The sequence below is a fragment of the Dromiciops gliroides genome, chromosome 5 (assembly GCF_019393635.1).
Source record: "Dromiciops gliroides isolate mDroGli1 chromosome 5, mDroGli1.pri, whole genome shotgun sequence".
NCBI lineage: Eukaryota > Metazoa > Chordata > Mammalia > Microbiotheria > Microbiotheriidae > Dromiciops > Dromiciops gliroides.
The window spans coordinates 224,952,670-224,972,873 of record NC_057865.1 but is presented as its reverse complement, the minus strand read 5'-3'; the positions used below and the strand labels follow the sequence as shown (position 1 = coordinate 224,972,873).

General features: G+C 50.7%; 1 protein-coding gene and 1 long non-coding RNA gene across 4 annotated transcripts; one reads left to right on the top strand and one right to left on the bottom strand.

Annotated features, from left to right (window-relative positions):
* Nucleotides 1-71: 71 nt before the first annotated feature.
* Nucleotides 72-3,775, top strand: LOC122728613. Of its 2 annotated transcripts, none has more exons than XR_006353299.1 (3): nucleotides 72-198; nucleotides 2,853-3,038; nucleotides 3,292-3,775. It is a non-coding gene; the product is annotated as an uncharacterized LOC122728613 (long non-coding RNA). The 2 variants fall into 2 exon arrangements; XR_006353298.1 differs by having other exon boundaries at nucleotides 2,853-3,109.
* On the bottom strand, nucleotides 1,373-19,967 carry ERBB3 (erb-b2 receptor tyrosine kinase 3). 2 transcript variants are annotated; one of them, XM_043967400.1, is made up of 28 exons: nucleotides 19,424-19,967; nucleotides 15,248-15,399; nucleotides 14,483-14,669; nucleotides 13,258-13,383; nucleotides 12,411-12,476; nucleotides 12,056-12,174; nucleotides 11,732-11,873; nucleotides 10,520-10,633; nucleotides 10,280-10,400; nucleotides 9,680-9,753; nucleotides 9,399-9,489; nucleotides 8,976-9,181; nucleotides 8,701-8,833; nucleotides 8,407-8,497; nucleotides 7,978-8,132; nucleotides 7,532-7,585; nucleotides 7,096-7,237; nucleotides 6,171-6,290; nucleotides 5,735-5,833; nucleotides 5,338-5,523; nucleotides 5,038-5,193; nucleotides 4,748-4,823; nucleotides 4,278-4,424; nucleotides 4,039-4,136; nucleotides 3,767-3,955; nucleotides 3,572-3,643; nucleotides 3,105-3,411; nucleotides 1,373-2,915 (listed from the first exon to the last, which is right to left on the bottom strand). In XM_043967400.1, exons 1-28 carry the CDS (start codon nucleotides 19,503-19,505, stop codon nucleotides 2,389-2,391), a joined length of 4,032 nt encoding a protein of 1,343 aa, XP_043823335.1. In that variant the 5' UTR covers nucleotides 19,506-19,967; the 3' UTR covers nucleotides 1,373-2,388. The 2 variants fall into 2 exon arrangements, with proteins under 2 accessions (XP_043823335.1, XP_043823336.1); XM_043967401.1 differs by having other exon boundaries at nucleotides 8,976-9,178.
* Nucleotides 19,968-20,204: the final 237 nt, after the last annotated feature.

The window sequence follows — 20,204 nt, the reverse complement described above, 5'->3', positions numbered from 1 at the left end:
CGCCCTCTCGGTTAAAAGGAAAACTACACCTCCCAGAGGGCCTCGCTGTAGGAACCCATACGAACAGTAGGCGGGGACACGTTGGGGGGCGGAGCTTCATACGGAGGATCCCAAAGACCCGGGTGACTGGGTGTGTCCAGAGGAAGGCCGGGGCTCCCGATTCCTGTTGGCAGACTTAGCTTCTTCGGTGGCTAGCTGGTAGGGCCGGCTGGGCTGGCTGGGTGGGTTCGGGGCCCTGAGAAGAGGGGAAGGGAGGGGCGGGGAAAAAAAGGGAGGGCGGAGCTCCCTACCTGCCCCCCCCTCCGGGGCAGCCCGCGCCGGCCCGGCCTGTTCCGCCTGAACCAGGAGAGCCATTGGAAGGGCGTGCCAGCCGGCCGTGGGTAGATCCTGGCTCCGAGGTGCTAAGGACTGACAGAGGAGGAAACCGAGGCCCAGAGACCTGTCCAAAGTCACACAGGAAGTAAATGGCCCAAATAAGTTTCCAAACCCAGGTCCTTTGAAGTCCAAAGCCATGGTTCTTTACGATGTACCGGATCAGGTGCCTAGTAAAACCATAGCACGTGGACACCTGGCCTTGACTGTTTTCACTCCCTTCGCTCGTAGTGGTTGGTTCTAGAGAGCCTACCCGAGGATTGATGGACCGGGGGGGGGGGGGGGGGGGAAGGAATGACAGAGAGCCAGATTTGAGCTCGACTTAAGGAAAATCTAACAATAAGAACGGTCCCAAAATGGAATGGCCTAGGTGGGCGTTAGGGACTTTCTTCTCAAGTCAATACAAGCACTTATGAAGCACCTATGATGTGCCAGGCACTGTGCACAGTCCCAGCTCTCAAGGGGCGCACGGTCTAATGGGGGAGGCAACGTGCAAACGACTAATGTACTAACGAGCCACACTCGGGATAAATTGGATATGAACAGGGAAGGCACCCCTCACTGGAGGTCTTACTGCACAGGCTGAATTTACCACTTGTGACCCATTGTTGGAGGGGGATTTCTCGGTAAAGGCAAGGGTGAGAGTGTGGTGCCCACACGATCTTGGATCTGGAGTCAGGGGCCCCAGCCCTACCATTTCCTGCCCTGTCTGTGGACAAGTCACTTAATCTTAACGATTTGAGCTAAATAATTAGGTTCATAGAGTAGGGACTTGAGAGTTGTGATGGGGTCCAGAAGTTAAAGAAGAGGGAATTTCCTCACCAAATCCCACATGTATATTCCCACTAGTCATAAAAGAAAATGGTAGGGACAGCTAGGTGGTGAATGGATAGAGCACTGGCTCTGGAGTCAGGAGGACCTGAGTTCAAATGTGACTGCAGCTGTGCGACCCTGGACTAATTACTTAATCCCAATTACCTCACCAAAAAAAGGAAGATGGTAAAACTTTGGCATTTTTATTCAAACGTATAAAAACTAACAAAAAAAATACAGCTCCTTCAGTGACACACCTGAGATTCTCCACCCCACCCCTATCCCTCCCAAAAGAGATGGGTGCTGGGGAGTTTGGACCCTCCTACCATACCAACTGGAGGCGCCCCTCACTATCACTGGTTTGGGCATGGCCCAGAACGATTGCTTTTAGGGTCTGGTAAACTTGCTTTGGGGTAGTAGGAAGCCCTTGGATTATATAAAGGTAGCTTTTTCACATGCACAGAAGCATGGTTAAGTATAAATGTGAATGAAGGAAGGCCTTTCCCTTCTGGATAGCCTTCTCTACTGCTCCAGCTTCATGTACATGTGAGTACTTTGGTCAAAATTATAGTAAACTTAAAAAAAAAATCACTTCCAAGCACCCAGTCTTCATAGTTGTTTTTTTTTTTAAACCGCCCCTTCCTCTGTCCTTTGTGCTTTGTTGAAGAGGGGAGGTAGTAAGTAGCTGGTCCATCGCCTGCCTTTTGCCAGCACCAGCCTTGTGTGGGTAGGTGGAGAATAAATTGTTCCCCCTCCCTACCAAGTAGCCACACTTTATACATAGGCTTACATAAGTGTCCAGAAATACCATCTGGCAAGTTTGGACAGAGGAATAAGGACATAGGGATTAATTCTTCATATCTCCAGGGATTCCCCCTTAAGGTGCTGGGGAGCACAGGGGTGGGGATGGCACACAGTATAGAGGAAACCCTCCCCCCATACCAGATCTTTTGGAGGAGGAGCTAGAGAAGAAAGTGCAGAATTCGCAATACCACATACATTTTGTTTGAGGAGGGGAGAAACTATTTAAAAGCTTCCCCCCCTTCAACCAAGTGGGAGTGAAGGGAGACAACCTCTAGGGGAGGGGAAGAGAGCCTGAGGATAGAGGGGAAACTGGAAGATGGTACTGAGGGTAGAAAAGAGGGGGTGCCCTCTAGAGGTGCCAGCTGCCATAAAAGCCCAGACTGTGGCAGGGAGGAAAGGTTATGTCCCCTGGGTATTGGCCTTGGAGAAAATGCGGCTATGCCAGTAGTCAGGGTTGTCAAAGGCAGAGCGAGGGGCCTCCAGGCTCCGAAGGGACTTGAGTTGGGAATCGTGGATGCAGGGGGCATGGCGCCCAGGACCCTGAAACGATCCCATTTCCTCATATCCTTGCTCAGCTGCTGGGCTACCCCCCATGGCTGCATAATCCCCCCCAGCAGTTCCTCCAGCATGTCGACGATTCATATACTCATAATCCTCATCAGGAGTAGTTCCTGTAGCAGGCATGATGGGTACAGGATGGAGAGGGCAGCTGTGGGTGCTGCCTAAGGAAGCACTGAGGTCTGATCCCACATCCATGTACTCGTAGCCCAACTCTTCCAGAGATCCTGGCCTTGGCGGTCTCGGCATACTCTGCTTTCTTCTTCGATTCATGTATTCATACTCCTCATCCTCTTCCTCTTCAGTGCCCAGGATTGAACTGAGGCCCACAGATGACGACAGCGTGCCATCCCGGGAAGAAGGAATGCCTGGAGCAGGAGGGTAGAGAAAGAACATTTAGGGCGAGGGGGATGTAGCCTGAGTGTTTTGTGGATAGTCATGGAAAAGACTATAGAGTAGGAGAGCAGCAGCAAAAACAAGAGGATTCATAGGTGAGTGAAAAAATTCAGGAGATTTCAGGGACCACAACATCAGAAGCCCCACCCAAACTCAGGTACCTTTGGTAAGTGTGTCAGGCATGACATAACCATTGACATCCTCTTCCTCCAGCCCTGCTGGGGTGAACGGGGTGGGTGGGGTGAGCAGGCTGTGGCGCTGGGAATGGTAGGCACTGTCCCCTCGAGGCCGAGGGCTCCGGCTCCGGCTCCGGCTCCGGCTCCGACACACAGAATCTGCTTCTTGCAGCTCGGCTTCGGAGCTTGTCCCCCGACCTTCTGATGATTCTGATGCAAGTCGGCCTCGTGGATTCTGGTGTAGAGTGGTTGGGCAGGGGCATCGCTCAGCACTCCCACGCATCACAGACCCCTAAGGAAGAAAACAGACACACATTCATAGATGAGGAAAGACAGAGTTGGGCTTAGGGGGCGCCTGGTAGTTCCTCCAGTCCCTAAGTCCTTTTCTTTACAGTGGACTCTGCTATGCTCCAGGGATCTTCGGCCTTTTAACATGGATGGGCAAGTCTTACCTGTCTAGACCCTCCAAGGTTGCTTTGGTTCATCGGAATGTATCCAGATGAAGGACTCAGAAAGTTCTGACTCTGGGAAGAAAAAAGGGAGAAGACGGGAGTGGCACCCCAGAACAGGGATTACGTATGAACTGCTTGGTTCTGTTTCCTGCCAGTGTTGTACTTTTTTGGAGCGGGGAGGAAGTCACGCCTTACCGCACGTGGTCGGTACAGTGTACCGACAGGCAGGCTATGGGCAGCGCCTAGCGTGCTGGCCAGTTCTTCTTCCTCCTCCATCTCCAGCTCCATCTCCAGTTCCGGCCCCAGCATCTCCACCTCCTCCAGCTCCTTGTCAGTCAGAGCAGGCGGCTCTGCGCCAGGAGGCAGCCCAGAGCGACTGTCCCTCTGTTCAGAGTTAAGGGATAGGTTAATGTGACCAAGTGCTTTAGTGCTTGCCCTTCATCTCCATCCATGGACTCCCTTCTCACCTTGATGACCAGATACCGTGGTGGATCCCGTGCCATGCGGGTGAACTCATTAGCCAATTCTTTGAACGTTGGTCGTATGTTCTCGTCAATCATCCAGCCTGGGGTTGAGATAAGGGAATCAAGGGGGCATAAAAAAGAGCTATTGCTAATAAAATCCCTGTGAAAGGTCAAAAGTCAGAAGGGTCAGCATCAGTGAAGACACAGAGGGGGCAAAGATCAGGGGTGAACTGATGACTCACACTTAACCATGACCATGTAGACATCAATAGTGCAAATCTGTGGCTGGGCTAGACGCTCTCCCTTCTCCAGCAGGTCAGGCACTTCAGCCAGTCGAAGCCCTTTATAGGGTATGTCCCCAAATGTCATCAGTTCCCATATTGTCACACCTGGCCAAACAAAGTGTGAGTCAGGTCGAAAGCAGCAGACACAACATGAAGGCTGGTGAAATGGCTGACACAAGACAAGAATCTGGAAGTAATTTTAGAAAGTGTCTGGCAGGGCAGCTAGGTGGTGCAGTGGATAAAGCACCGGGCCTGGATTCAGGAGAAGCTGAGTTCAAATCTGCCCTCAGACCCTTGATACTTACTAGCTGTGTGACCCTGGGCAAGTCACTTAACCCTCATTGGACCTCCCCCCCCCCAAAGAAAGTGTCTAGCAGGGCAGCTCTTGAGTTTGAGGGACATTTGAAATGTGGGGGCTGAACACTGACCATAACTCCAGACATCGCTCTGGTGTGTGTACTTTCCAAAATGGATACTCTCCAGGGCCATCCACTTGATCGGGGTCTGGTGAGTTGGAGTGGAGGGGATGTCACCAGTTAATCTCCCTGCTCTTCCCTCCCCCGCCACGCCCTTTCTAGTCTGCCTCATGTCCCAGATACTTCCCTCACCCTTGGGAGCCCACCATGCAGTAAGTAGCAACTTGGTAATAGGCTGACTTCTTGACCATTCCCTCTCACCCTGGCACCAGTGCCTTTGGTACCTCTTCCCTGCCCCGTACCTTATCCTCACTGTGTAGCAGTTGTTTATCATCAGGCGGGAGTAGGTCAGCCACCCCAAAGTCAGCGACCTGCACCTGACTTGGGGACTTGAGCAGCACATTGCGGGCAGCCAGGTTTCTGTGCACCATGCCATGCTCCTCCAGGTAATACATACCCTAGAAAGGCAGGAGGGAAGCTTGGTGGGGCAGGGCCTAAGATCCAGAGTCAGCCCTGGGTCCTCGGGCCTCAGGAAGCCTTTGTCCCCACTGACTCTGAGAAGCATCCCGCCTGTCTGAGCTGCACTCCCGAACACTTCTCACCTTGGCAATCTGTACACCCCAGTTGAGCAGCAGCTGTGGTCCCAGAGTCCCTCGATGTTGCCGTACGTGGTCTAACACTGATCCCAGTGGAAGAAATTGGGTGACCAGCTGCAGAGAAGACCCCGGGCAGAGCCCCAGCAGCCGAACGATATGAGTATGATCCAGACTGCCAATGGCTAACATGTGCTAGAGGACACAGAGTGGATTCAGACAGAGGGCAGGTGAGCTCAGACTGCCACAAACATGCTTCCATACATTAACATGACTGATAGTCACACACTATTGTTTCTAACCCAGCACTGGGGTGCTGCTGCCCCATACACATCAGCCTTCCTAATATTGTTCCTTCTTCCAGCACCACCCTAGGTTTCATGCAGCACACCATCTCTCCACTCACATCGGTCACAGCCTGGAAACTTTGCCGTCCACTCTTGTCTTCAATAACCTTAATGCAGACTGGGATTTTGATGGACTCGCCCTCTGGGATCCAGATGCCCTGCAATAATCACATGCTTTTGGAGTTGTAAAGGATCTTAGAGATCACCCAGTCCAACATCCTCATTTGAAAGATGAGGCAACAGGCCTAGAGAGAGGGCAAGATTCTTGTCCAAATCACATGGGCACTAAGGGACAGAAGCAGGATTTCAATGCTTTTCCCACATTGTGATTGTTTTCATTTGTTTTGGCCCAGGGAGTACCACAGCCTGAGGCCACTGTCCCCCCTAGGTCAAGTCCTTTCCGCCAGCCCTTGGTAGTCTTCCCTCTGATCCCTCTGATTTTTCTAGCCCCAGTGCCTCAGACTCCCTCCTTAGGAATTTCTGTGCTCCCCTCACCTTGTGCACAGTTCCAAAGACACCAGAGCCAAGCACTTTGAGTTTCCTCAGCTCTGTCTCCTTGAAAATTCGGGCCAAGACCTTGTTGGCCTTTTCACCAGGGTCCAGAGGTTCCAGGCTCTGTAGGTGACAGAGGGGAGCAATCAGGAAAATCTCTTACTGTGCTGAATCCTTTCCCATGTTCTATAGGTCAGCAATAGGAGAAAGGGGAACTAAAGGCCACACAGTGGTGAAAAGAAGACAGTTACCATTTTGGAGAAACATCATAAGCATGTTGAGAGAGAGGAAATACTGAAAGCTGTCTGGATCACAGATTATATATTAAAGACTCTAGCAGAGAAAGGATTGTTTCCTCTAGTCAGGGATCACAAGAGGCTGTCAACAACTTTAGACTTTAGAGAGAAATTTCCCCTTGGGGTGTGTGGAGTGGTAGAGGGAGAAGGGCAAGAAGTCTATTTAAATGACCATTCACTTTTTTTTTTTAGTGAGGCAATTGGGGTTAAGTGACTTGCCCAGGGTCACACAGCTAGTAAGTGTGTGTTAAGTGTCTGAGGCCGGATTTGAACTCAGGTACTCCTGACTCCAGGGCTGGTGCTCTATCCACTGCGCCACCTAGCCGCCCCCACCATTCACTTTTATACCACTTTACAAGGTACTTTCACATTTCATTCTGCTCTTGCAACAATTGTGTGAGGGAGGAAGACAGATCTTTTCTGTTTTACAGATGAGGAAACCGAGGCTTAGAAGGGCTGATTTGGTCAAGGTCACTTGACCAGTTCAAGAATGCAATTCAAATCTCCTTACCACAGAATCACACAATTTCCTTGAAAGGAGTTGATTAAGAACTAAGAATGTTCAAAAGCATGGTGGAGAGAGGGTCTCCATTGGGAACCGTTGGGGTCCTTGCTGTAAAAGAAGCACTCACCTCACCTCGCTCCAAGTAGCGCCTCATTGCTCTCTTTTTCTGGATCTTTATTCCTCGAAAGTAGAACACGGAAAGTAGCAACAACAAGGAGGAAATGACCACCCCTGCCAACACCATTAGACCCATAAGCACATGGGCCTTACTGTAAGATAAAGGAAACTTAACTTGAGAATGCAGCTTCTGTACATAGACTGTATTTATCCTCCTATCTCCCATGGGAGAGGCCAATCAAAGATGCCCACTGCCCCTTGACACAGACTAGCCCATGGACATAGTCCTCTGTATATGCAACAAGTTCATTTATCTCTGGATAACCTAGCTGTGTCAAGTTAGTTTTAGAGGCAGAGCCAGTCCCCGAGTTCTTTCGGGAACTTCCCTTTCCCTTCCCTCCTCTGGCCTCCTGCAAATCTCTTATAATCATTGAACTCCAACCTACCTGCTTATGGCCTGTGGTTGTCCCAAACAGTCATGGAGCTCTGGTCCCTTACAGCTGGAGGAGAATAAGATTTCCTTAGCTAGGGACTTGGACAACTGGCACTCCATTCTGTGAGCTCTTCTCCCCACTAAACTCGTCCCAGAACCCAGCATGGTCTCCCCACCCTGGAGTCCACATTGCACCTGAACCTACCAATGAGGCTTCTGATCCCTTCTTTTCTCTCTCGGTCCCCCTTTCTCTCTTCTGGCCTATATTTACCCCCAGCTCCTGGGGACAGTTTCTGTGGTGGGACAGACCTTCCCATTGCAGCCCTCTTACATCTCTCAGCTTGTTGTTGGGTTTGGTTCCTCTATCTCCTTCCTAGCCTTCCCCCTCTTGCCCCCCCACTCATTGTCCCCTGTTGTAGAAGCCCTCTTCCCTTCCACACCCTCTTTTTCTTCACTGACCCCTGAGTGCAGTTCTCATGGCAAGGTAGACACTCTCGATGAGCATCTGGGTACTTGTAGATGGGTCCTTTGGCCCCCAGGAGGCCATGGGGGCAGCTGCTCACACAGTGTGGTCCATCCCGGAAGTGGGCACACTGAGCACAAGCATCTGAGCCCTAGTGGAGGGGGAAGGAAAGGTCAAGAAGGACTGAAGCCTGAGGACCCTCTGAGCTCCTCCAGGAGGCTTCCTACCCCACTTCTACCTCACAGATCCCAACACCCTGGAGGCTCCTGAAGGGCAGGGCCTGTCTTGCTTTTGTATTTGTATTCTTAGCCCCCAGCCTCCTATTGGGCACTTGAGTAAATGTGTGTTGATTGACTGATTTCCTGCCAGGCCTATGATGTCCAGCCCCCCTCCCTCTCCAAGGAATTCTGGGACTTATACTCTACCGAGCCATAGCAGGTGGCATTGCCCTCCACAAGCTGGCACTCAGGATGGCAGGAGAAGCACTCGTCCTCATGAGCAAACTCTCTGGGTTCTCTGGAGGGGGCCCAAGGAGACAGCATCATTTTCAGGTTCTGTCCTCCTTTTCACCACCTCCAGCCCCATGTGATACCCATCCCATCAAAAGGCAAAAAGTTGCCATCCATAGGAGATCCCTCCCTCCCCATGACACACAGCCCCTCATTATGCCTCTCCATTTACCCCCACCCCCAGGAGCCCATGCTAGCCTCCTCCAGTACCCATCAAGGAAGTTGCACTGGGTCACACAGACCCCTCCTCGACTGTAGTTTCGACAGGATAAGCACTGGCCAGGACCAGGGCCCCAGCAACCCCCAGATGAGCACAGTGGGTCACATACTCGACCTTCTGCCACTGGAGAGGGAAAAGTGGTTCAGAAGAGCCCTGCTCAGTCTTCCCACCAAAGCCCACCCACTGGACTTGACCTTGGGCCCCACAATCCCCAGCTCAGGATCTTGGAACTGCCTTATCCCCACGGCCTGTCCCTTCTACTCACCACAGTCCTTTTTGGGGCGATTGTGCTTGATATCCAGTCTCCCTTCCTTTGGTCCCCGAAGCAGCCTGGTCCAATTCAGAGAGTGGTGGTAGCAAAGCTGCCGGTTAGCAGTGATATAAATACGCCCAGCACTGATTTCTTTCAGGGACCGGAGACCCAGTGAGGTCACATTCAAGTTTTTCATGATCAGCAGTGAGAAACCTCTGCTGGGGATAGGAATCACAACATAAGGAAGGAGGCCACAGAGAAACAGATTAGGACCAGGGGGCCATAATTACTGAGCGAGCACTGCTTCTTTTTGCCCCAAAACCCTAAATTGCTCCTACTTGTTCCTCAGAAGGCACTATGGGTAAGCCTGATGCCAAAAGGTACCCGCGTGAACAGGTCCTGTGTCAGACAATACTGCCTCCTTCCCACACTTACTTGTAGAGGCTTCGGCCACCTATGGTTGTCAGGTTGGAGAAGACGCTAAAGTTGTGCATGTGGGGAGGCCACGACTGGATGTTCAGGTAACCTGCAGGGTAAGGGAGCTGTACTTACAGAGCCTGCCCTGTTTCCCCTCCATAGCTTCTCTGTTGCTTGTATCTTTCCCCAAGCAGCTGGGATGCAATTGCTCCTCCTTGGGGGTCACTGTTTACCCTTCCAATGCTCCTAATGGACTTGTTTCCCTGGAAACACATCCCTTCTTCCCTGGTCCCACTTACCTGTAATCTCTCGAACTGTCTGGAAGACATTGAGTTTTTCAGGATCCAGGGCAGGGATATTGTGCCAGGGATCTCTAGGGGAGACAAAGAAAAAGCATGAGTTTTCATGAAATATTTTTAAGGTGAACTGAGAAAAGGATTAGACCTTAATTTATTCTAAGGACCAGAACTAGGATGAGATGGGTGAAATTTATAGGGATTAGGGGGTAGCTAGGTGGCGCAGTGGATAAAGCACTGGCCCTGGATTCAGGAGGACTTGAGTTCAAATCTGGTCTCGGACACTTGACACTAGCTGTGTGACCCTGGGCAAGTCACTTAACCTCCATTGCCCCGCAAAAAAAAAAAAAAGAAAATTATAGGGATTAGATAGGAATTAGCATAAACAGAGCTTTCCTACTCTTACAGCTGCCCAGCACTGGAAAAAGCTATATCCCAAAAAGCACAAGTCCCTCATCACCCCTGTGATGTGTGACATTCCCTAATGTTTGAGCTCAGGGGAGATAAGATTGCATTATTGATGTCACATGATCATTTCTTCTGTTAGAGTTAGGATGGAGGTAGGGAAGGGTATGGAAGAACCCAAGAAGGGAAGAGTCTAACCCGTGGAGGCCAGTGATAAGGAAGTCCAGGTTTCCCAAGATCTTGGTACAATTCACAAACCGATCGATGTTGCTAGAATCCACAGTCTGAACCCGGCTTCCTGCACCTGTCCCCTCACAGGCTGAAAACATAAAAGGGGTAGGGAGGGAGTCAAAGGAAATTCAGAGGGATTTGATGGGAGGCACTAAGAAGAGACTTGAGGGAATATCCCTTTTCTTACCACCACCATGACTGACTCACCTTTTGGACACAGCCCTCCACAGGGCTCACACATTTTCAACCCATTCTTTTCTACCTCCATCTTGTCCCCAGGACAGGCCCTGACACAGGAGGTGTGATCTATCACAAAATTATCTGTGAAAGGAGAGAAGATAGCAAGGACAATGAGAAAGGGCCAATTTCATCATCTTTCAAACTTTCCTAGGATATAAAGCTGCACAGGACCTTAGAGAGCATGTCACCACTCCCTGCATTTAACGGATAAGGGAACTCCAGGCAAAGAGTTGAAGTGACTTAGAGAAGGCCATAGGTCATGAGTAACAGAGCCAGGATTCAAACTAAGGCCCTCTGACTGTCTTCTTTCCACTCTACAAAACACTGGGAACAGAGGGAAATCCTGTTGCTCTCACACCCTCTCAGGAGTTCCGATTCCCTATATTGGAGATTCTTTTCCCCCTGCTCTTTTGAATTTATATAGTTTTCTCCACCTTAAATCCAAAAACAAATAGTAACATTGATCTTTAAAACCTTATGTTCCAAATTCTCTTCCTTTCTCCTTATCCTACTCTTAAGAACTCAAGCAATTCAACACAAACTATACATATGCAGTCGTGCAAAACATGACAAACAAAAAAACTTTAGAAAAAGGAACTAACTAGGGGCAGCTAGGTGGCGCAATGGATAGAGCACTGGCCCTGAAGTCAGGAGTACCTGAGTTCAAATCCGGCCTCAGACACTTAACACTTACTAGCTGTGTGACCCTGGGCAAGTCACTTAACCCTCATTGCCCTGCAAAAACAAAACAAAACAAAACAAAAAAAAGAAAAAGGAACTAACAACAAAATATACTTCCATCTATATTCAGATACCATCAGTTCTTTCTCTGTAGATGGATTGTATTTTTCTTAAGTCCCTCATAGTTATCTTGGATCATTGTATTGCTGAAAATAACTAAGTCATTCACAGCAGATCATCTTACAATATTGCTGTTATTTTGTATAGTTATAGTGGAGATTCTTGCAGCACCCTTTAGCCCATATACTTGAAATCCTCCCTAAGAGTCACTCATAGAGAGGTCAAAATCCATGTGTCTCTCCCCTTTTTACCCTTCCTCTCCACTCCACTTGTCACTATCCCCACAGACACATACAGAAACCCTTAGGGTGACTTTCCTGTTCCTACCCCACCACTCTCTGTTCAGATTTCCTTTCTTTACCTGTTGTTGCTACTTACGGGGACAGCTGGCCACACAGAACCCTCCATACTGGTACTTAGTGTGAGGATTGGGCTCTAGTTGGAAGGTGAGCTTGTTGTAGACAAGGGGCAGAGGGCACAGAGACACACAGGCTCCACTGTCATTGAAGTGTCGGCATGCCTATGAACATGGGGAGAATCAGGATGGATGAATACCTGTGCCCATCCATACACTTCCTCTAGCTACCAGGCCCCCCTCCCCATATTCTCCAACACCATCCCAATTCCAGGTGTGCACTCGAGCGCACACACACACACACACACACACACACACAGAGGGACTACCATCACCCCAGTACATACAAAGCAGTCTGTCTCTCTGGGACCTCCACATCCACCTGCACACTCATCATGGCAGCACTGGTTGGGGTTGGGCCCAAAGCAGTGGCCATTGCACTGTGGAGCGCAGATTGTCTTTGTCACTGGTTTGGGGAAGAAAGGTAGAAGGCATGACCACCAGAATCTCCCCCAGCAAAAACGTATTATCATATTTGGGTTATCCCAAATCCACTATCCACACTACCTCCTTGGGTAGTCATTACCCATCCCCTTAACTCCTGGCTAGCTGAACTCACACTAAAGTCTTCGGACTAGCTAGCTCAAGTCATAGGGGAAGATTTAAGGAATTGAAATTTAAGGGCTTAAGAAGGGTACACACGTGTTTGGCAGTCTTCTGGTCCAGGACCCCAGCATTTCCCACCACAGGACTCATGACAAGGGGGACCTGGTTGAGGATAAAGACAGAAGCAAGGAAACCATCAGTATCTCTGTCCATGTCCTGTGCTGTTATAGCCTCCAAAATCATAGAGCTAGGAAGGATAGTCACCCTCTCTTCCTCCTTGTCCCAACTCTATCCCCTTTCCTTAACTCCTCCTTCAAATAGTCAGACTTGGTGTACAGGGACAGTGAACAGGAGGGAGGCTAGCAGTATAGGAGATTGGAGCTAAGTAAGGGCAGATTCCCAGTAGGAAGGAGCTTGGTTGAGGAGATGGGCCTGCTAATTTGATGTGTCTAGGGCTCAATGACTGTTAAGAGCCTTCAAGAGCTGAAATGAATTATCCTGGGGATATGGGATCTAGCTGGATAAAACTGCCAGGGAGCTTGAAGGATAATTTTTGGGACTTTCCTGAGGGGGAAGGAATAGCATTACCAGGACACTAAGGAGTATTTCATCCTGGGAATTTATCCACTTGTAGAAGATGCTTGGGGCAGCTAGTTGGCACAGTGGATAGAGCACCGACCCTGGAGTCAGTAGTACCTGAGTTCAAATCTGGTCTCAGACACTCAACACTTACTTACTAGCTGTGTGACCCTGGGCAAGTCACTTAACCCCACTTGCCTCACTTAAAAAAGAAAAAGAAGTTAGTCCACCCTGGGGCCTGAGGAATATCATAAGGGATGAACTTGTTCAGTGTCATGGATCTAAGGACAGGGCACTGAGGATGAAGGTTTAATGGAGGGGGATCTCCTCTGGAAGACAATGGGCATGTAAGGGAGTGACTCACAGTTTTTGCCATTTTCCTTGATCACAATCTCAGCCTGTGGGTCCCTCACGATGTCTCTCCAGTCAATTGTGTCCATGTGACAAAGTTTATCATTCCTTTCAATGTAAACCCCCCCAGACAGGATCTCTGCAGGGAAAGATTGGTAGGGTAGAGGACCACATTGAGTTGTTTGCCAGAGGTCTTCCACACACAGCTATCCTGGCTTTGAGATTGTATTGGGAAGGACACAGGGGTGCAAGGTAGATGGGTTTGGGTAGAAGAGGCCCAAATTGCAAAGGAGGCTCTGTTTGGGGATAGGGGATGGGAGTGAGGCTGAAGCATCTCTTGGTTCCCCAGACACCTGTCCTGGATCTGGTTTAGCCAGTGGAAGACAGGCAGAGCAAGGGGGAGGCTGGAAGATTCAGCTGACTCAGCTTTCTCCACTTCTCCACCTCCAATCTGCCCTGCCTATTTATTTTTCAACTGACTGGGGCAAGGAAGTAGGAGGGAGAGGCTGAGGCCAGGAGAGAAGTGAGCCAAGTCATATTTAACCAGCATGCTTTTCCCTAGGGGGACAAGTACAAGAAATCAGGACAGTGGTTTGGAGGTGGGGAGGTCAGGAAACTAGTAGAAGAAAATCAGGGTAAACATAGTACAACAACCCCAAATGCAAAGGAATAGGCAGAGGCCAAGGCTGAGGACCAGACCTTAGCTATGATTCCCCTCATCCCCTGTAAAGGCATAAGACCTTTGTTCCTCCCTATGCACCCTGTGTGAAGGACTTGGGGTGGTCAGCTTGGTAGTCAGTAGATGGCTATTTGGGCTGTTAAGAGTAGAAGAAAGTATGGATGAGCAGGGATGGGAAGAGGGGTGAAGAGATGAAAGGGCAGCTATCAGTAAGTGGCCAGTAGTCATCTGGAAAGGCCAGTGGATTGGTCAAAAGGGTCAGTGCAATGTTTAGAGGTGGTAAGTGAAATAATTAACAGGGGCAACTAGGTAGCACAGTGGATAGAACACTGGGTCTGGAGTCAGGAAGGTCTGAGTTCAAATCTGTCCTCAGACACTTACTAGCTGTGTGACCCTGGGCAAGTCACTTGAGCCCTATTTGTTTCATTTCCTCATCTCTAAAATGGGGACACACTGGAGAAGGAAATGGCAAACCCCTCCAGTATCTTTGCCAAGAAAACCCCATGGACATATGTAGAGTTGAACAAGACTGAGCAACTGAAGAACCACAACAACTAACCTGTGAGCTGATTGAGGCGGAGCTGGCGTAGGGCATGGGTGGCGTTGGTGTTATAGTTGAGCAAGATAAAGATGGCAAACTTCCCATCATAGAACTGGGTCCCCCTTACCACACGAAGGTTGGGGAGTGGCAGAGTAGAGAACTCATTCATGGCGATCAGGACGTATCCTGTTACCTCCCGGATCCACTATGTTGGGACACAGGAGCATCAGTGAGAAGGATGTTAATATACATCAATCAAACACAGTCTCACGTTCCTTTCCTCCAATCACAAAAGCAAAGTAAGGAGACTTGAGGTGGGAAAGGGACAATCCAAGTCTTCCAGATTCTTCATTCGGGAGGAAGTTGAATTTGAAGATCATTTTTAGACCTGCTACCTCTGGGAATCAGCTAAGAACCAGAGGAGACATGTTTATCCTGCTCCCCAATGCCAACTTCTCTTGAGCTTCATCTATATGGATCCCTCCCCCTAAATCTATTCTCTCGGAAGCACCATTTCTCAACTTGAAAACCTACAGAGGGTCTCCTGTTCCTCTCCCCCCTTCCAACTCTTGTCCTCTTCCATACAGTTCTAAGCCAGGGTAGGAAAGGAAAGGACAGGTTGGGAGAAGACAGACCTAAAAGAAGAAAAGGGGTTTTCCAGAGAAAAAAGAGGGGTACCAGTGAAAAGTTTGGGGGTAATATTCTCTGATCCAAAGGAAGAGACGGAAGGGTTGTCTCTCAAATGCCAGGAAGGGGGAGGGGGGTGTGTGCAGGTTTCCTCACCTGCAGGAAGGAGAGGTCAGGGTTCTGCCCTGTAAGCACAATTTCCAGGTTTCCCATCACAACCTCACATCGATCATATAGCTTGTACAGTGTCTGGTACTGGTTTTGAGCATCACCGGTCACACTCAGTCCATTGAGGGTCCCTGGGCACACTGTTAGGAGGGGAATGGGGAGAGCTCAGGATTATGAGATCCTCCTATCACACTCTTCTACTGGGAAACAGGGTTCGGGTGGCAGTAGGAAATTGCATAGATAAGACAATGGCATTTAGTCTTTTCTGCCTTGGTCCTTTGTGTGTGTGTGTGTGTGTGTGTGTGTGTGTGTGTGTACACGTGGTGGGGGGTGGGGGGGTGGAGGTGGCAAGAGAGAGGCAGGCAGGAGAAGGAAATGGACTTTCTTATGTTTAGAATTCCTGAAGAGGGGTGGGGAATAGACACTGGGAAGTCTTACCTATAAGGTATGAGAATTGAGGGGTTAACCAAGCTCAAACTACTGTTATTTCAAGATTTTTTTCTCAGGTAGCCAGTTTTTCAGTATGGGAAGGGTGAGGAGGAAAAAGGGCTACAATTCTGCTCCTCCTCTTAGAAGCACCCAGCTCTTTATCACTCCCCCCATGCCCCAGGGTCCTTGAAATAAAGGTCCCTTTGGGGCCAGACACACAGCCCCCATTGTGTCCACAGTGGGTGAGGAAGGGTGGGGGAAGTGGAGTGGGGGCAGTACCCAAGGCCATAGCCCATCCCACAATGAGCTGATTCTGTCCAAGAGAAGGGGGCAGCACCCACCCCTTCCCAGGCCTCCTCTTACTCCCCCTTCAAGCCCTAGGCTCAGCTAGTGACCTCACTGGAGGGAAAAGAGAATGTTCTATAGCAGCTTTGTCTTTTTAGCTGGGAGAATAGGCACCACCCTCCCCAAACTATAGCTCCACCTCTCTACCCCCTCTGCTATCCTTTATCCAACTGGGACTCTATCACCACTACACTCCATTCCCTTAACTTCAGCTCTAGTCCCTCCTCCCCTCCCCAGAATCCCTATATAGTTTTCACCAAGGACAAAAACCACTGGGATAAACAACAGGAAACGCCCCCCCCCCCATATCACTGTTTGGATGACAAAAAGGCTTAATTCAAGCTTTTCAACACTGGCCACTCCTAGGCTAAAGAAGGGAGAATGAGCTATATTGGGGGCACATGAGGAGACTGAGTATGTGTGTCTTTTCCATTAGGTGCCCATAGATTGGAATTACAGCTGAACAAATTGTGATACAGAAGTGTGATGGAATATTATTTTGATGTAGGAAGGGATGAACAATTCAAGGTAGCTCTGCCCCCTTGATCTCTGGTGCCCTCCCTTTTCCAGGGGGTTAAAGGCACTGTGGGGAGTTGGGGGCATGAGCAGAGATACCTACCACCTGTTTGCAACTACTCTTCCTTGGGGGCACTGCCAGCTCATCAAGAAAGAGGCATGAAGGCATGTGGGGAATGAAAGCCACAGAACCCCCTCTTGCCAGCTCCATACCAGGCCTGATCCCCACCCCACTCCCCTGGTCAGGATTCCATTACTGAGAAGGGGGAGGGAAGATGGGATGGAGTTTGGCATGAACCCAGGAATCCACATTGGCATTTTGGAGGGGACAAGAAGGAAGGCTGAGAACTGCATTGCTTCTGTCTGAGAGCTGACTCACACACCAGCAGGTTAGAACTAACTACTTGCCTCTAGCTCTCTTGCTAACAGGATAGCCCTTCCCCAGAACCCTCCATCATGCCCATGAAGCAGAGATGTTCTTGAGAATATGTCCCTGAGAGCTAGCCTTGGAGTAAGGTTCAAGTACAGCCTGTGACACATACTGGTTGTGTGACTGTGGACAAGTCACCTTGGTAAGTCTTTAAGATTCTAAATGGTGGCAGCTAGGTGGCGCAGTGGATAAAGCCATCAGCCCTGGATTCAGTCAGACCTGAGTTCAAATTCGATCTCAGACACTTGACACTTACTAGCTGTGTGACCCTGGGCAAGTCACTTAACCCTCATTGCCCCACCCCCCCCTAAAAAAGATTGTAAATGGCAGAACAATTTCTGAGCTGCATCAGAAGAGAATTTCCTCCCTCTTGTATGAATGAATGAAGAAATCACAGACCCAGTTTTGGGGGGGAGGGTTTGGTGGGGCAATTGGGGTTAAGTGACTTGCCCAGGGTCACACAGCTAGTAAGTGTCAAGTGTCTGAGACCAAATTTGAACTCAGGTCCTCCTGAATCCAGGGCAGGTGCTCTATCCAGTGCGCCACCTAGCTGCCCCCAGATTTTTTTTAATGGAGAATATATGGTGTCATGGCCCCTGCCCTACCTCTTTTCTTCAAAGCTTCCCCCCACCAGCCAAAACTACTTCCAGGAATGCTTTTGTACCCTAGTACATTGCCTAGAGCTACCAAGTCAAAGGAAATCCCCCCCCCCCAATTGAACTCTCCCACTCCTGGCCCAAAAGAGAATCACATTAGCATATATGTTTATGAATTGTAGTATGCTAGGGGAGAGGAGGTACAAAATTAGAAGTCATTGTCTCCTACCCACGGGAATAAAATCCACACCCCCACCCCCCCCAAAAAAAACGGGAAGCAAAGGATAGTAGATGGGGCTGGGGAAGAGAGGACCAAGAGCTTGAAGTTAGTACCTTAGCCATTTATAAGGAAAGTAGGAGTTTGTGGTAGATTGGAATCATCCAACTCCCCTAATTATCCAGGGGCATGGGGAGAAGTCAATCACAGGCCCTCAGTATTGTGGGGCAGGAGGGGACTGTTCTCTCTTACCACTCCCCTGGGGATCCTCAATGGGAACCTCAGACTCCAACATCCCCCCTACCCCAGACGAGGGTTAGGACAAAGGGAGCACAGTGCGACCCAGACGAGGCCGGATGCCCAGAGGCTGAAAATCCAGATAAAGGAAGGCCTGGCCGGTGCCACCCCCCTACCCCCCCTTTCTCTCCTCCCCCAGGAAAAGGGCCAGGGCCCAGAACTCCTGCTTTCCTTGCAGATAACTTCTCAAATTCCCAGAATCTGAAGGGAAGCTACTGTCACCCCCTTTCTGCAACTACTACCTCTTATAGCAGACCCCTCCTCCATTTTTCCAGCTGGGAGTGTTCCACAATTCAAGGTCCCAGAGGCTAAATTTAGACCCAGCAACTGTGGGGGAAACACAGGTGTTTCCCCCACTCCCACGTCCCCCACCCCTGCCCTAGGGGAGGGACAAAGTGCACTAAGCCCCAAAGTGGAGGAGACGGCTGTAGAAGACCTAGTTCTTTGATCTCAAATCCCACCAGCACTCATTGATCAAAGTTCCCCAAGAAAAGGGCTGGGGGCCGTCCTTCCAGAACTGTCTCCCGATGTTCTCTCCATAAGAGGAGACTGTCAGTCTAAAGCCTCCTTTTCCTCCACGCCTCGAGTGCAAGCAAGAAGTTGAAGTGGTCGGATTTGCTAAAGTCTCGATTACGTGAGGAGGAGCGGGGAAGGCAGACAGGAGTGCTTTTCTGAAGTTCTTTATCACTTTAATCACCTGGACTTGGCCCTCTGGCGAATCTCTGCCCAGCCCGCCCCCACCCCCACCCCCACCCCCACCAGCACTCACACAAACAAGCAAGAAAGGGGAGGGGCCCGGACCTATTTTTCAACACAGGAGAACAACTGCCCCCCTCCACCCCCCCAAATCCTATTTTGGCTCCTCCCAGAGCCGGCAAAACACCGAAACTGGCGGTGCCTGAAACCTGGGGAACCAGGGAGACGGGACTGGGAAAAGAAGTTGGGCTTCAAATTCTGATTCACCTCTCTAGAAAATAAAAGAGTCTACCCCGTCTTGGTTCATCATATCTACAAATTGGGGCCCCTAGAACGCCTGGGTTCCTTGCAGACTCGAAATCGGATCGGGGAACTGAGACAGCAGTCGCTTCCCCGGGAGGATCCTCAGAAGGCGGGAGGGGGTGGACGGTTGTGGGAAGGTCCCCGGCCAGTCCAAGATTCGCGTACTTCAGAGCGGGGCCACCCCGAGGGGACCGAACTTGGGCTGCAGGCACTGGTCCCCCGGACTCCGAGGCTCACAAGCCCCAGGTTCCCCAGGCACACCAAACCCCGGCTCCTCCCTGCAGTCGGAGCTCCCAGCAGCGTCCGACTTCCCCCGTCCCGCAGCCCCCACTTACCTGCCTGCGAGCTGCCCACCTCCGAGGCCCTGGCCAGGTGGAGGAGCCAGCCCAATACCTGCAGCTCCAGCAAGCCCTTCATAGCTGCTGCGTGCCGGGGGCAGGGGGCCCGGGCCGGGGATCCGAGGCTAAGACATCAAGATCCAGAAAGCCACCTGAGCCGGGAAGGGAGGAGGCGGAGGCGGAGGCGGCGGCAGTCTGTCCAGGTAGCAAAGGCGAACTGTTACAGGATCGAGAGTCGGAGCTGCGACCAAGGAGGGAGGGATAGCTGGGGGAGACGGGGGGGGGCGGAGGGAGAGAGGAAAGGAGGGGTGCGCGTACGTGTGTGGAGAGCGGGGTGAGTCACGGCCGCTCCCGCACTCGCTAGCTCTGGCAGCGCCTCCGACTTTCACAGGGTTGAAGTTCGATTTCGCCCTAACCTCAGCCTCTCCACCCGGCTCGTGCTCAGCCACTCTGCACCGACCGCCCCCCTTACGCGGGCCTCGAGTTTATTGGGCCAGACTGTGGGAACCCCCTTACTCCGGCCAATCAGAGCAACAGAGGGGCTCACCCTTATTTTCCCCGGAGGAGAGGGAGAGGAGAAAATTCCTAAAACTACCCCCACACACACCCCCATGAATAAAGGAGGGATTCTCTACCAGGCTGGCCCCGCCCATTATGTAAATCACACCCTCCCCCACCCTCCTACTCCCCAGGCCGGTTGGTCCACTTTGGTGTTTTTTATCCCTCTTGAGGTGGGGGGAAGGGGGGAGCTCCCTCCTCCCGCTCCTCCCTCGCCTCC

Coding starts and splice junctions, on each gene's coding strand:
- ERBB3 (XM_043967400.1), bottom strand. CDS start 19,505: ATGAAGGGCTTGCTGGAGCTGCAGGTATTGGGCTGGCTCCTCCACCTG. Junction 12,175..12,410: donor ACCAGAAGACTGCCAAACAC/GTGTGTACCCTT, acceptor TCCCCAAACCAG/TGACAAAGACAATCTGCGCT. Junction 7,238..7,531: donor CAACCACAGGCCATAAGCAG/GTAGGTTGGAGT, acceptor TTTATCTTACAG/TAAGGCCCATGTGCTTATGG.